General features: G+C 46.5%; 1 protein-coding gene across 4 annotated transcripts in view; it reads right to left on the bottom strand.

The window, feature by feature from the left end:
* The window catches only part of LOC129708957 (complement receptor type 2-like), a 37,524-nt gene that overhangs the window by 8,782 nt on the left and 15,115 nt on the right, over positions 1 to 13,627 (bottom strand). For 2 of the 4 annotated variants that reach the window (XM_055655050.1, XM_055655051.1), the window contains exons 5-8: positions 10,965 to 11,153; positions 8,376 to 8,561; positions 4,962 to 5,147; positions 1,722 to 1,907 (exon numbers count right to left, since the gene is read on the bottom strand). In XM_055655050.1, the coding sequence (XP_055511025.1) occupies positions 1,722 to 1,907; positions 4,962 to 5,147; positions 8,376 to 8,561; positions 10,965 to 11,153 (747 nt within the window). The remainder of the gene's footprint in view (positions 1 to 1,721; positions 1,908 to 4,961; positions 5,148 to 8,375; positions 8,562 to 10,964; positions 11,154 to 13,627) is intronic. The other 2 variants (XM_055655053.1, XM_055655052.1) reach the window with 1 other exon arrangement.

The raw sequence follows: 13,627 nt of genomic DNA, 5'->3' as shown, positions 1-13,627 counted from the left end.
AGCAAGCTACCGAGGCCAATGTTTAGTGGGAATAGCTTTTCATTGCAGATGCAGTTCTATCTCCCCGTTGGATTGCAACCTTGTCGTGGTCGGGGAGCTTGTGTGTCTCAGTGACCCCTAGAGCTATGTCAGCGGGAGGTTAGTCTCCTGTTAGGGTCTCCCCTTGGTCGAAGGGTAGAGGCAAGACGAAGAGCAATTCACTGGTCCTCCAGGCTGGGGGTTTCGTAAAACAAATATGTTACGTAAACAGCAACTGAAGGAATCTACACTACTGGGCCTGATGGACCTCCAGGAGTGGAGGACCTTCGTTGCTGCCCTACATGCCAGGAGGCAGAATAGGCAGTAAGTAAGTAACTAAGCAGATGCAGTTCTAGCCTCAAATTTACCGTCCGCTCCACATTTAATGACACGCCGGCCATCCATCACATAACCATCAAAGCAGGCGAAGGTGATTTCATCATCGTTTCTATATACAGATCTAGAACCTTCTATGATGTTGACATGTTCAGAAAGCTTGGGTTGCAGGCATTTGTCATCTGATTGAAGAACAAAGCATGTGTTTTTACCAGACATCTAAAAGCAATGAAAAACACCCAGATCCATTCATGATACTGTCGACGTAACGAAAACAAAAGCTGAAGCTGACAAATGGATCCAGGAAGATTCACTCTGACAGTCACACATCAGTCATTCGTGTGAAGGAATCTCGGGCATGCCACAAGTTTGCTGGAATCTTCTAATGTCTCGACACAAAAGCCTGTCCGGTTTCCGTTCAAGTCCATAAGTTGTAGGAGCAGGATTAGGCCATTCGGCCCATCAGGTGTACTCCACCATTCAATCATGGCTGATCTATCTTTCCCTCTGGACCCCATTCTCCTGCCTTCGCGCCATAACCCCGACACCCGTACTAATCAAAAATCTGTCTACCTCTGCCCTAAACATATCCATTAATGGCCTCTACAGCCATGAGGTAATGAATTCCACAGATTCATCACTCTCTGACTAAAGAAAATCCTCAAAAAAATCTAGAAGATTAGTCAAGCAGGATTTCCCCTTCGTAAATCCATGCTGAATCAGACCAACCCTGTTACTGCTTTCCAAATGTGACGCTATTTCATCTTTTATAATTGAGTCCAGCATCTTCCCCACCACCGATGTCAGGCTAACTGATCTATAATTCCCCGTTTTCACTCACTCTCCCGCCTTTCTTAAAAAGAGGGATAACATTAGCTACCCTCCAAACCACAGGAACTGATCCTGAATTTATAGAACATTGGAAAATGATCACCAATGTGTCCCGATTTCTAGAGCCACTTCCTTAAGTACCCTGGGATGCAGACCATCAGGCCCTGGGGATTTATCAGCCTTCAGTCCCATCAGTCTACCCAACAACATTTCCTGCCTAATGTGGATTTCCTTCCGTTCCTCCGTCACCCCAGATCCTCTGGCCACTAGTACATCAGGAAAATTGTTTGTGACTTCCCTAGTGAAGACAGATCCAAAGTACCTGTTCAACTCGTCTGCCATTCCCTTGTTCTCGAAGGGGTCGAATGGCACACTCCTGCACATATTGTCTATTGTACTCTTAAATCACAAAAGCTCAACTTATAAAGAGTTTACACGAGTTAAGAGGAGCAAGCCACCGAGACGCAATGGTTACTGGGAATAGCCTTTCATTGCAGATGCAGTTCTAGCCTCTAGTTTAGGAATGGTTTGCTCACCACGTTCGCAGGTGGGCGGTGGGGGATCAAATTTACTGTCCCCTCCACATTTAATGACACTCTCTCCAACCATCACATAACCATCATTGCAGGCGAATTTGATTACATCATCGTTTCTATATACAGATTTAGATCCATCTGGTATGTTGAGATGTTCAGAAAGCTTGGGGTTCGGGCATTTAACATCTGATTGAAGAACAAAACATGTGTTTGTGCTCGTTATGGAAAGCTTTCAAAAGTATGCAGATACATTTACAACGCTAAAATACCCTGGACAAATGCTTTTTAATTTTATATTCAAAACACTTGAATATACAAACATTTTTTGTTAAACTTACAAGGTTCAAAAAAGCAGCACAATACACTTACAACCTCCCTCCATACAGCTATTAAAAACTATTTTTCAAAATCTTTCAGGGGGTAAAATAATTTATTTATTGTATTTCTGAAATGCTCCAAGCTCCCCCTTTGTCACAATGTTATTTACGTCTGTAGACTGGTTATTGCATGTGAACCAATCATAGTAGAAGTAGCATCACTAACCCCACCTTACTGTATGCTTCATAGAAACATAGAAATTAGGTGCAGGAGTAGGCCATTCGGCCCTTCGAGCCTGCATCGCCATACAATATGATCATGGCTGATCATCCAACTCAGTATCCCGTACCTGCCTTCTCTCCATACCCCCTGATCCCCTTACCCACAAGGGCCACATCTAACTCCCTCTTAAATATAGCCAATGAACTACCCTCTGTGGCAGAGAGTTCCAGAGATTCACCACTCTCTGCGTGAAAAAAAAGTTCTTCTCATCTCGGTTTTAAAGGATTTCCCCCTTATCCTTAAGCTGTGACCCCTTGTCCTGGACTTCCCTAACATCGGGAACAATCTTCCTGCATCTAGCCTGTCCAACCCCTTAAGAATTTTGTAAGTTTCTATAAGATCCCCTCTCAATCTCCTAAATTCTAGAGAGTATAAACCAAGTCTATCCAGTCTTTCTTCATAAGACAGTCCTGACATCCCAGGAATCAGTCTGGTGAACCGTCTCTGCACTCCCTCTATGGCAATAATGTCCTTCCTCAGATTTGGAGACCAAAACTGTACGCAATACTCCAGGTCATACTAACACGCACTTGCTATACTGGTCAGTCTGGGAAGCTGTAACGATGAACTAACAATCCGCTATACTATGGGTATCGATTAAGTATGATCTTGAACACCAGATTGTATAGTTTGCTTATTTACATGGTGTCAGAAGTGTCATAAGCATGTAAAGTGGACTTGTCTCTAGTCAAGGTCTCATTATTCCTGAATCTCAAGACCAGCTCGACTCTGCCCACTAGGACGATCCAATGAACACACGAGGAGTCAACTGTGCATTCACTCCATCACACAGCTGGTAAGATTCTGGATCCTTCTGTTCTAATGGCAATTAATAACAAGCCAGTGAAGGCCAAGCTAGATACGGGGGCCCATGTAAATGTAATGTCTGTGCACATCTACAACACGATTAGGAATAATGAGGCCTTGACTAGAGACAAGTCCACTTTACATGCTTATGGGGGGGGGGGGGGGGGGGGGGGGGGGGGGGGGGGGGGGGGGGGGGGGGGGGGGGGGGGGGGGGGGGGGGGGGGGGGGGGGAGGTCTTACACACAGTTCACAGTCACCCAGCTTTGTGTCATCTGCAAATTTGTTAACGTTACTTTGAATCCCTTCATCCAAATCATTGATGTATATTGTAAATAGCTGTGGTCCCAGCACCGAACCTTGCAGTACCCCACTAGTCACTGTTGCCATTCTGAAAGGGCCCGGTTAATCCCTACTCTTTGTTTCCAGTCTGCCAACCAATTTTCTATCCATGTCAGCACTCTACCCCCAATACCATGTGCCCTAATTTTTGCCCACTAATCTCATATGTGGGACCTTATCAAATGCTTTCTGAAAGTCCAGGTACACTACATCCACTGGCTCTCCCTTGTGCATTTTCCTAGTTACATCCTCAAAATTCCAGAAGATTAGTCAAGCAGGATTTCCCCTTCGTAAATCCATACTGACTCAGACCGACCCTGTTACTGCTTTCCAAATGTGACGCTATTTCATCTTTTATAATCGACTCCAGCATCTTCCCCACCACCGATGTCAGGCTAACTGATCTATAATTCCCTGTTTTCACTCACTCTCCCGCCTTTCTTAAAAAGAGGGATAACATTAGCTACCCTCCAAACCACAGGAACTGATCCTGAATTTATAGAACATTGGAAAATGATCACCAATGTGTCCACGATTTCTAGAGCCACTTCCTTAAGTACCCTGGGATGCAGACCATCAGTCCCTGGGGATTTATCAGCCTTCAGTCCCATCAGTCTACCCAACAACATTTCCTGCCTAATGTGGATTTCCTTCAGTTCCTCCGTCACCCCAGATCCTCTGGCCACTAGTACATCAGGAAAATTCTTTGTGACTTCCCTAGTGAAGACGGATCCAAAGTACCTGTTCAACTCGTCTGCCATTCCCTTGTTCCCCATAATAAATTCACCTGTTTCTGTCTTCAAGGTCTTAACTAATTTTGTCTTACCTATTTTTTTCCTCTTCACATACCTAAAGAAGCTTTTACTATCCTCCTTTATATTCTTGGCTAGCTTACCTTTATACATTATCTTTTCTCCCCGTATTGCCTTTTTAATTATCTTCTGTTGCTCTTTAAAATGTTCCCAATCCTCTGGCTTCCGGCTCAGCTTTGCTATGTCTCGTCTCTTTTATTTCTATACTGTCCTCTACTTCTCTTGTTAGCCACAGGTGCCCCTTATTCCCCTTAGAATCTCCCTTCCTCTTTAGAAGAAAGATTGCTCACATTTCTAAATGAGATCCATGGTTGCTATTGTTTACAGACACAATGGAAAGTAAATATTGCCGATGTTGAAAGTCTAAAGTACAAACGGAATGTGTGGCGAGAGAAATCGTTCATGTTTCAGGTCCAAGATGTAGGCAGTACCATGCCACACGGATCGGTGCTCTGATTCAGTGGTTAACGCATTGTATCAGTGAATGGCGGTGCTGGCCCGAAGGGGTCGAATGGCACACTCCTGCACATATTGTCCATTGTACTCTTAAATCACAAAAGCTCAACTTTTAAAGAGTTTACACGAGTTAAGAGGAGCAAGCCACCGAGACGCAATGGTTACTGGGAATAGCCTTTCATTGCAGATGCAGTTCTAGCCTCTAGTTTAGGAATGGTTTACTCACCACGTTTGCAGGTGGGCGGTGGGTGATCAAATTTACTGTCCCCTCCACATTTAATGACACTCTCTCCAACCATCACATAACCATCATTGCAGGCGAATTCGATTTCATCATCTTTTCTATATACAGATTTAGATCCATCTGGTATGTTGAGATGTTCAGAAAGCTTGGGGTTCGGGCATTTAACATCTGATTGAAGAACAAAACATGTGTTTGTGCTCGTTATGGAAAGCTTTCAAAAGCATGCAGATACATTTACAACGCTAAAATACCCTGGACAAATGCTTTTTAATTTTATATTCAAAACACTTGAATATACAAACATTTTTTGTTAAACTTACAAGGTTCAACAAAGCAGCACAATACACTTACAACCTCCCTCCATACAGCTATTAAAAACTATTTTTCAAAATCTTTCAGGGGGTAAAATAATTTAGTTATTGTATTTCTGAAATGCTCCAAGCTCCCCCTTTGTCACAATGTTACTGCCAAATTGGACATTCCCACCTTTTCCCATGTGAGGATTCATTTACAAGGTCTTTGCCCACTCAGTTTTCAATTCTTTTTGTCGCGAAAGCATCGTAAATTAGATCAGGAGATTGCCTTGCAGCTCTTTTGCCCATTCAATAGGATCCCAGTGACAAATTTAGTTACTGTATTATCACTTCATTCAGCACAGGGAGGTTGTGGGGAAAGCACGTGCGAACTCCACACAGGCAGCACGCATGTGTGAACTCTGCCTCCCAACAACTAATTTTCCTATCAAATTTTGCAACTATGCTTTCACTTTTCGTTTAGATTTAGCTCTTCGGGCCAAAGGAACCAAGGGAGATGGGGAAAAGCAGGAAGGGCGTACTGATTTTAGATGATCAACCACAGCAGCACTGGCCTGAAGGACAGAATGGCCTACTCCTGCACGTATTTTTGCTATTTTGCTCCATTCAGACAAAACAAAATGTAAAAAGCCGAATGCCGCACAGTTCAGTACAGGAACAGGCCCCTCAGCCCACAATAGTCATACAGCATGAAAAATGGTCCTTTGGTGCAACACCCATGCTTACCAAGATGCCCCATCTATGCTCGTCCTGCCTGCCCATTCTTGGTCCATATCTCTCAAACCTTTCCCATCCATGTACCTAACCAAATGTCTTTTAAATGAAGCAATGATGCCAAGACCAACTTTTATCTGCCTGCAATTAATCCATGTCATACATGTATAATCCATGTGCCTATCAGAGTCCCTTAAACACCACGATTGCATCTGCCTCCACCGCCACCCCAGCAGCACACGCCCCCCCCCTCCCCCAAACACCCGCCAACCGCACTTCCGCACAACCCCCACTAGCAGCAAGCCCCCCCCCACACACTATCCCCAGCAACACCACCCTCCCCCCCCCCCCACACTTATCCCCAGCAACACCCCCCCCACACTATCCCCAGCAACACCACCCCCCCCCCACACAACTATCCCCAGCAACACCCCCCCCCACACACTATCCCCAGCAACACCACCCCCCCACACACTATCCCCCCCCAACAACACCCCCCCCCCACACTATCCCCAGCAACACTTTTCACCCCCCCCACACACTATCCCCCCCCCCCACACACTACCACCCAGCAACACCATGGCCCCCCCCACACACTATCCCCAGCACCCCCCCCCCCCACACACTATATCCCCAGCAACACCCCCCCCCCCACACTATCCCCAGCATGAAAAACCTTTGGTGCAACCCCCCCCCCCCACACTATCCCCAGCAACACACCCCCCCCCCCTCACACTATCCCCAGCACACACCCCCCCCCACACACTATCCCCAGCAACACCCCCCCCCACACACTATCCCCTATCAGAGTCCCATTGCACCTACCCCCCACACACTATCCCCAGCAACACCCCCCCCCCACACTATCCCCCACCACCCCCCCCCCCCCCAGCAACACCACCCCCCCCCCACACTATCCCCAGCACACACACCCCCCCCCCCCCCCAACACACCCCCACTGCCCCCCCAACAGCACACCCCCCCCCCCCCCCCCCCTACCCCCCCCCCCGCCACCAGCAGCACACTCCCCCACACACACACACCCCCCCCCCCCCCCCCCCCCCCAACCACCACCCCCGGGAGCACCCCTCCCCCCCCCCCCCCCAGCAGCACGCACCACCTCTGTGCAAAACAAACTGGCTCCACACATCTCCTTTAAACTTGGCTATTCTCGCTTGAAAGCTGTAGCATTTTCCTCTCCTGGGATAAAGGTTCTGACTGACCCTCTCTCGTCCCTATTCCTCAATTTTATATTCTTTAATCAGGTCTCCCCACAACCACTGGCATTCCAGAGAGAGCAATCCAAGGCTGCCCGCTCCATAAATGAAGCACCATTCTTACAATCCTCTCTACACCCATTCCAAAGCCTCCACATCCTTCCTGCAATTATGCAATAAGGCTGCATTATGATTTCCTTGCACGCAGTACCCTGACCAAGGAGAGCAAGCATACCACATGCCTTCTTTACCAGTTTCTAATTGTGCTGCCACTTTCAGGGAGTTATGGACCTGGACTCCAAGATCCCTCTACACATCGACAGTCTAAGAGTCTTGCTATTAATTGTTCTGCCATAGTGCAACACCTCACACTATAGTTGATCTACATCCCACTGTAAACTTTGACAGCCTTCCTCACAATCTGCAACTCTAGTACTTTGTGTATCATCTGCAAACTTACTATCCAACTCATCTACTTTTATGTAGAAGGAGAGACAAGTCTGAAGAAGGGTCTCGACCTGAAACGTTGCCTTTTTCCTTCGCTCCATAGATGACGCCTCACCCGCTGAGTTTCTTCAGCATTTTTGTCCACCTTACATTTATGGAGAAGTCATTTATATGCATCACAATCAAACACAGGTCCCAGCAGAACTCCACAGACCTCCAGCCTGAATATCGCAGAACCCTCAGTCGTCCATCAGTAGGCATTTCTGAATCTTGAATAGCACCCTGAAACATTGACTATTTCTCTCTCCATACATGCATTATAGATTTCTAACTCTGCATTCCCCCCCCCCCCCCCACCACCCCCACTTTTTTTTAAATGCATCCATAAACCATGGCAGTGATGGATGTTATTTGGTGACATGACCAGTATTTCTTTCACAATAGAAAGCATTTCTAGGAGTGAAGGAGTAAACCATGTAAACACGATGTTTATTCGGAATTGCCCACCAGCAAAGATCTTAGAGCAGATGGCGGAACAAGATGGCGGGGACTGGTCGCTAAAATGGGCCCTATAATCACCCATGAATCCGCCCATGAGCGTACTACATGTTTGCGTGAGAGTAACCCATCTTGCTCTGCTCTAAGATCTTTGCCCACCAGTGCAGATCCAACTCCGCCCTGTAGTGTAGGATTGGTCCACTCACCTGATTGGCAGGTGGGCGGTGCGGGTACAAATGTATTATTCTCGCCACATTTAATGACGCGCTTTCCCTTCATCACATAACCTTCTTTACAGCGGAAGGTGATTTCATGACCATACACATACACATCAGCAAATCCTCCTATCATGTCGCCATGTGCAGGAGTATTGGGATTCGGACATTTTACATCTGATAAAGGAACAAACATTTGTTATACTGAGCATCTTAAAGCATTCAAATGCATGCAGACCCATTTATGACATTAAAATAAAGAGAACAGAAAGATATTTGTTTTTAATTAATTTTGGTCAAAATACTTAAATGTACATAAATATTTCGATAAACTAGAACAGTTCAAAGGGCAGCAAATGATATTTTCCAAGTCCCAACTGCAGGTGCTGACTGAGTACAACTAATGTGAAACGTTATGGTCGGTCTTGTCTCTCTCTACACCTTTCACAGGTCAACCATGTAAAATTGGGTGAGGAGGAATGGTGTCATTTTCCCCACGTTGCCACATGACCGGAAGGCAGAACATCAACACATCACGTCTGAAAATTATTTATTTCCACCGATGCCTGATCGGCTGGGTGTTCCCAGCATTTTGTTTCACGTTTCCAGCATTTGCAGCTCATATTTCTGGTGGGCAGCAGATCATAAGCCAACCACAACTACACGAAAGATTGTAAAAAGCGGGGAACACTGCCAGTCCGCCACAGGTACTACCCTCCCCATCGAAGGGATCGACAAGAGTCGCTGCCTCAATCCCACACTATCAATGCCAGCCAGTCATTGCTGTCTGACATGAAGAATATTTCTACCACTTGCCATTCACGTCTGATATCCAACGTGTTATTTTGCTTATTCTTACTACATTCAGCCCAAATCCATTGTCAATTGCCTTGCCACCACCATTTCTCTCACCCCCAACTCTTTCTCTTCTAGCCAGTTTATCTTTAAGTCTTTCCAATTCTGATGAAGCCATCAACCTGAAATGCTGACATTCCCTCCGATACCTTGCTGAGCATTTGGGTATTTTCTGTTTTTACCTCGGAGAGATTGCCATCTTTAACAGTATTTCTACCCCTACAACCCAAGAATAAGAGCTAGGCCATTTAGAACTGAGATGAGGGAAAACGTTTTCACACAGAGTTGTGAATTTGTGGGATTCTCTGCCTGTGGAGGCCCATTCACTGGATGCATTCAAAAGAGAGTTAGAACTCTTAGGGTTAGCGGAATCAAGGGATATGGGAAGAAAACAGGAACGGGGTACTGATTGTAGATGATCAGTCATGATCACATCGAATGGTGCTCCTACACATATTGTCTATGTATCTATGTAACCAACAAGCTAGTAAACCTACAACCAGGCTCTGAACTATAGACAGGGGCATAATGTTTGATATCACATTATTATTGCTTGCGTGTGTGAGAGATATATATATCCTGTGAGTTACTCCAGTATTCTGTATGTATATTTACACACAGACACATATACACACACACACACACACACACACACATAAACATACTCTATTATTTTGAAGATAGACACAAAATGCTGTAGTCATTCAGCAGAACAAGCAGCATTTCTGGATGGAAGGAATGTGACATTTTGGGTCGAGAGCCTTCAGGCAGGGGAGAGGGAGACAGATATTGAAGGGCAAGTTGTGAAAACAAGATATTAAAGGAGACATGAGTATCGACTTCTCCAATTTCAAGTGATCCTTGTTTCCCCTCTCCATCCCAGTCCCCCCTGACCAGTCTGACGGTCTTCCTAATTAAATGTTATCTTGGTTTGCTGTTGTTGTCACCTTCCCCTGGCTAACAATGATCTATTCTACATTTTCCATGATCTCCGTCCCCTTTGATGGCTCGTTTTTACCCCTTACCCTTCCATATCTCCGTGCCTCCCACTCCCCTGACTCTCAGTCTGAAGTAGGGTCTTGATCCGAATGACCACCCATTCCTTCTATCCAGAGATGCTGCCTGACCCGCTATGTTACTCCTGCATTTTGTGTCTATCTTCAGCGTAAATCAGCAAATGCAGTTCCTTCCTAAAATATTTATTTTGTTGTTTACTATGGGTTTCACAAAGTACTATGATTACATGTTTTTTGTGCTGCTGCAGGTAAGAATTTCATCGTTCTGTTTCGGAACATACAACTCTCGACTGATTTATTTAAAAATTAAAACAAATAGTAGTTTGGGGAAAGACTTGTTTTGAGGGATGTTAGATTTACAAGAACTAAAAAAGGAAGAATATTGTTGTAAGATGTAAAGAAACGTACACATTTCACACATTATAAAACCATTAAACACGTGTTTTAACTAGCACCTATAACACATTTAATATTTCAAGTTCACACTTCTGCACAGTCAGCTGTTAATAAAATTGTATGATGGTTTTCAGACTTTCCCAGTCCATGACATTGTCCCTTCTCCACAGATGCTGCCCGACCCACTGAGTTCCTCCAGCACTTCTTGTTTTTAATGAAATAAGAGTCTGACTATGTGCAGAAGTGTGAACTTGAAATATTAAATGTGTTACAAGTGCTAATTAAAGCACACTTTGCTTCAGTACAAACGTACCTTTGCACTTCGGAGCCGCTCCACTCCACTCTCCAGCAGCTTCACAAATGATGGAGCTTGGACCAATCAATGAATAGCCATCATTGCACGAAAACTCAGCCACCATTCCATAACCCCAGAAATCTTCCCCACTTGGTGTGCGTGGCGACTTCCCATTTTCAATCGCTGGAAGGTCAGAGCACTTCACAGCTGGCGAGAGAAGCATTTTCATTAATGTCCACAATTGATCCAGCATTAACGTCATGATTAAAATCTGCATCACCTTACTGACAGTTTATGGCAGAGCAGGTCCATAAAACCCAGTCAATTTCAGATTCAGATTCAAACTTTATTGTCATTGTGTAGTGTACAGTACAGAGACAACAAAATGTAGTTAGCATCTCCCTAGAAGAGCGACATAGAATATGAGCAATAAATACATATATTTACGTGCAGTTATAGTAGTGCATTTATTATTTTTTTCCTGGTGGGAGGAGTGTCCGGGGGAGAGTGACTGGCAATCGCCGAGGTACTGTGTAACAGCCGCAGGGAAGAAGCTGTTCCTGGACCTGCTGGTCCGGCAACGGAGAGACCTGTAGCATCTCCCGGATGGTAGGTGGGTAAACAGTCTGTGGTTGGGGTGAGAGCAGTCCTTGGCGATGCTGAGCGCCCTTCGCAGACAACGCTTGCTTTGGACAGACTTAATGGGAGGGGAGTGAGGAACCGGCGATGCGTTGGGCAGTTTTCACCACCCTCTGCAGTGTTTTCCGGTCAGAGACAGAGCAGTTGTCATACCATACTGTGATACAGTTGGTAAGGATGCTCTCGATGGTACAGCGGTAGAAGTTCACCAGAATCTGAGGAGACAGATGGACCTTCTTCAGTCTCCTCAGGAAAAAGACACTGGTGAGCCTTCTTGATCAAAGTTGAGGTATTGTGGGTCCAAGAGAGGTCATCGGAGATGTTGACTCCCAGGAACCTGAAGCTGGAAACACGTTCCACCTCCGTCCCGTTAATGTGGATGGGGGTGTGCGTGTCGCCCCTAGACTTCCTGAAGCCTACAATGAGCTCCTTGGTCTTCTTGGAGTTAAGGGCCAGGTTGTTGTCAGCGCACCATGCTGCTAAGTGCTGGACCTCCTCCCTGTAGGCCAGCTCATCGTTGTTGCTGATGAGGCCAATCACCATTGTATCATCTGCATACTTGATGATGGTGTTAGTACCATGTACAGGTGTGCAGTCATGGGAGTAGAGGAGGGGGCTCAGCACACAGCCCTGTGGAACACCGGTGTTCAGGGTGAGGGTTGAAGGGGTGTGCTTGTCTAAAACCTCACAGACTGGGGTCTGTTGGTTAGAAAGTCCAGTATCCAGTTGCAGAGGGAGGGGTCGATGCCCAAGTTACCGAGTTTGGTGATCAGTTTACAGGGTATAATGGTGTTGAATGCTGAGCTGTAATCGATGAACAGCATTCTTACGTAAGTGTCTCTGTTGTCGAGGTGGGAGAGGGCAGAGTTAAGTGCCGTTGAGATGGCATCCTCCATACTCCTGTTCTTGCGGTAGGCAAACTGATAGGGATCCAGTGTGGGGGGTAGGCAGCCTTTGAGGTGTGCCAGGACCAGCCTCTCGAAGCACTTGATGATGATGGGGGTAAGTGCAACTGGGCGGAAGTCGTTGAGGCTTGCCGCAGTGGAGTGTTTTGGCACTGGCACGATGGAGGTGGTTTTAAGGCACGTGGGGACAACTGCTTGGGCAAGTGACAGGTTGAAGATGTCAGTCCAGACGTCTGTCAGCTGCGCAGCACAGGCCCTGAGGACGCGCCCGGGGATGCCGTCAGGGCCAGCAGCTTTACATGCATTAGTCCTACTCAGTGCCACGTATACGTCATAGGGAGTGAGTGTGAGGGGTTGGTGATCGGCAGGGAGCACAGCCTTGATGGCTGTCTCTAGATTGTCCCTGTCGAAGCGGCCATAGAAGTGATTAAGCTCCTCAAGGAAGGAGGCGTCGCTGGATGTGGGGATGATGTTGGAGGGTTTATAGTCCGTGATGGCCTAGATGCCTTGCCACATGCGTCGGGGGTCGGAGTTGTTGTTGAAGTGCACCTCAATCCTGAGCTTATGGCAGTGCTTGGCCTTCCTGATGCCCCTCTTCAGGTTAGCCCTGGATGAGCTGTAGGCTCGAGCATCGCCTGACCTGAAAGCGCTGTCCCGTGCTTTCAGCAGTAGCCTGACCTCGCTGTTCATCCATGGCTTCTGATTCGGGTATATGGTCACCTGTTTGAGGGAGGTGACACTATTGATGGTGGAGTTTATAAAGTCCAGAACAGAGGATGTGTAGGAATCAATGTCCGTTTGGGAGTCAAGGGTGGCCTGGGCTGCAAACGCCTTCCAGTCAGTGTTTCCAAAACACTGCTGAAGTGTGGAGTCCGCCTCCTCTGACCAGACTTTAACTGTCCTCACAGTTGGTTTAACCCGTCTGATGATGGGGAGTACTTTGGGAGCAGGAACAATGAGAGGTGATCAGTCTGAAGAAAGGTCTCGACCCAAAACGTCATCCAATCCTTCTTTCCAGAAATGCTGCCCATCCTGCTGAGCTCCTCCAGCATTTTGTGTCTATCTTCGATTTAAACCAGCATCTGCAATTCTTTCCTACACAACCTCCTCCTCCCCTCTGCACATGCAACCAGTGTT

This window comes from Leucoraja erinacea, chromosome 24 (assembly GCF_028641065.1).
Source record: "Leucoraja erinacea ecotype New England chromosome 24, Leri_hhj_1, whole genome shotgun sequence".
Taxonomy (NCBI): domain Eukaryota; kingdom Metazoa; phylum Chordata; class Chondrichthyes; order Rajiformes; family Rajidae; genus Leucoraja; species Leucoraja erinaceus.
The sequence above is the reverse complement of the archived record's forward strand: the minus strand, read 5'-3'. Positions and strand labels throughout refer to the sequence as shown.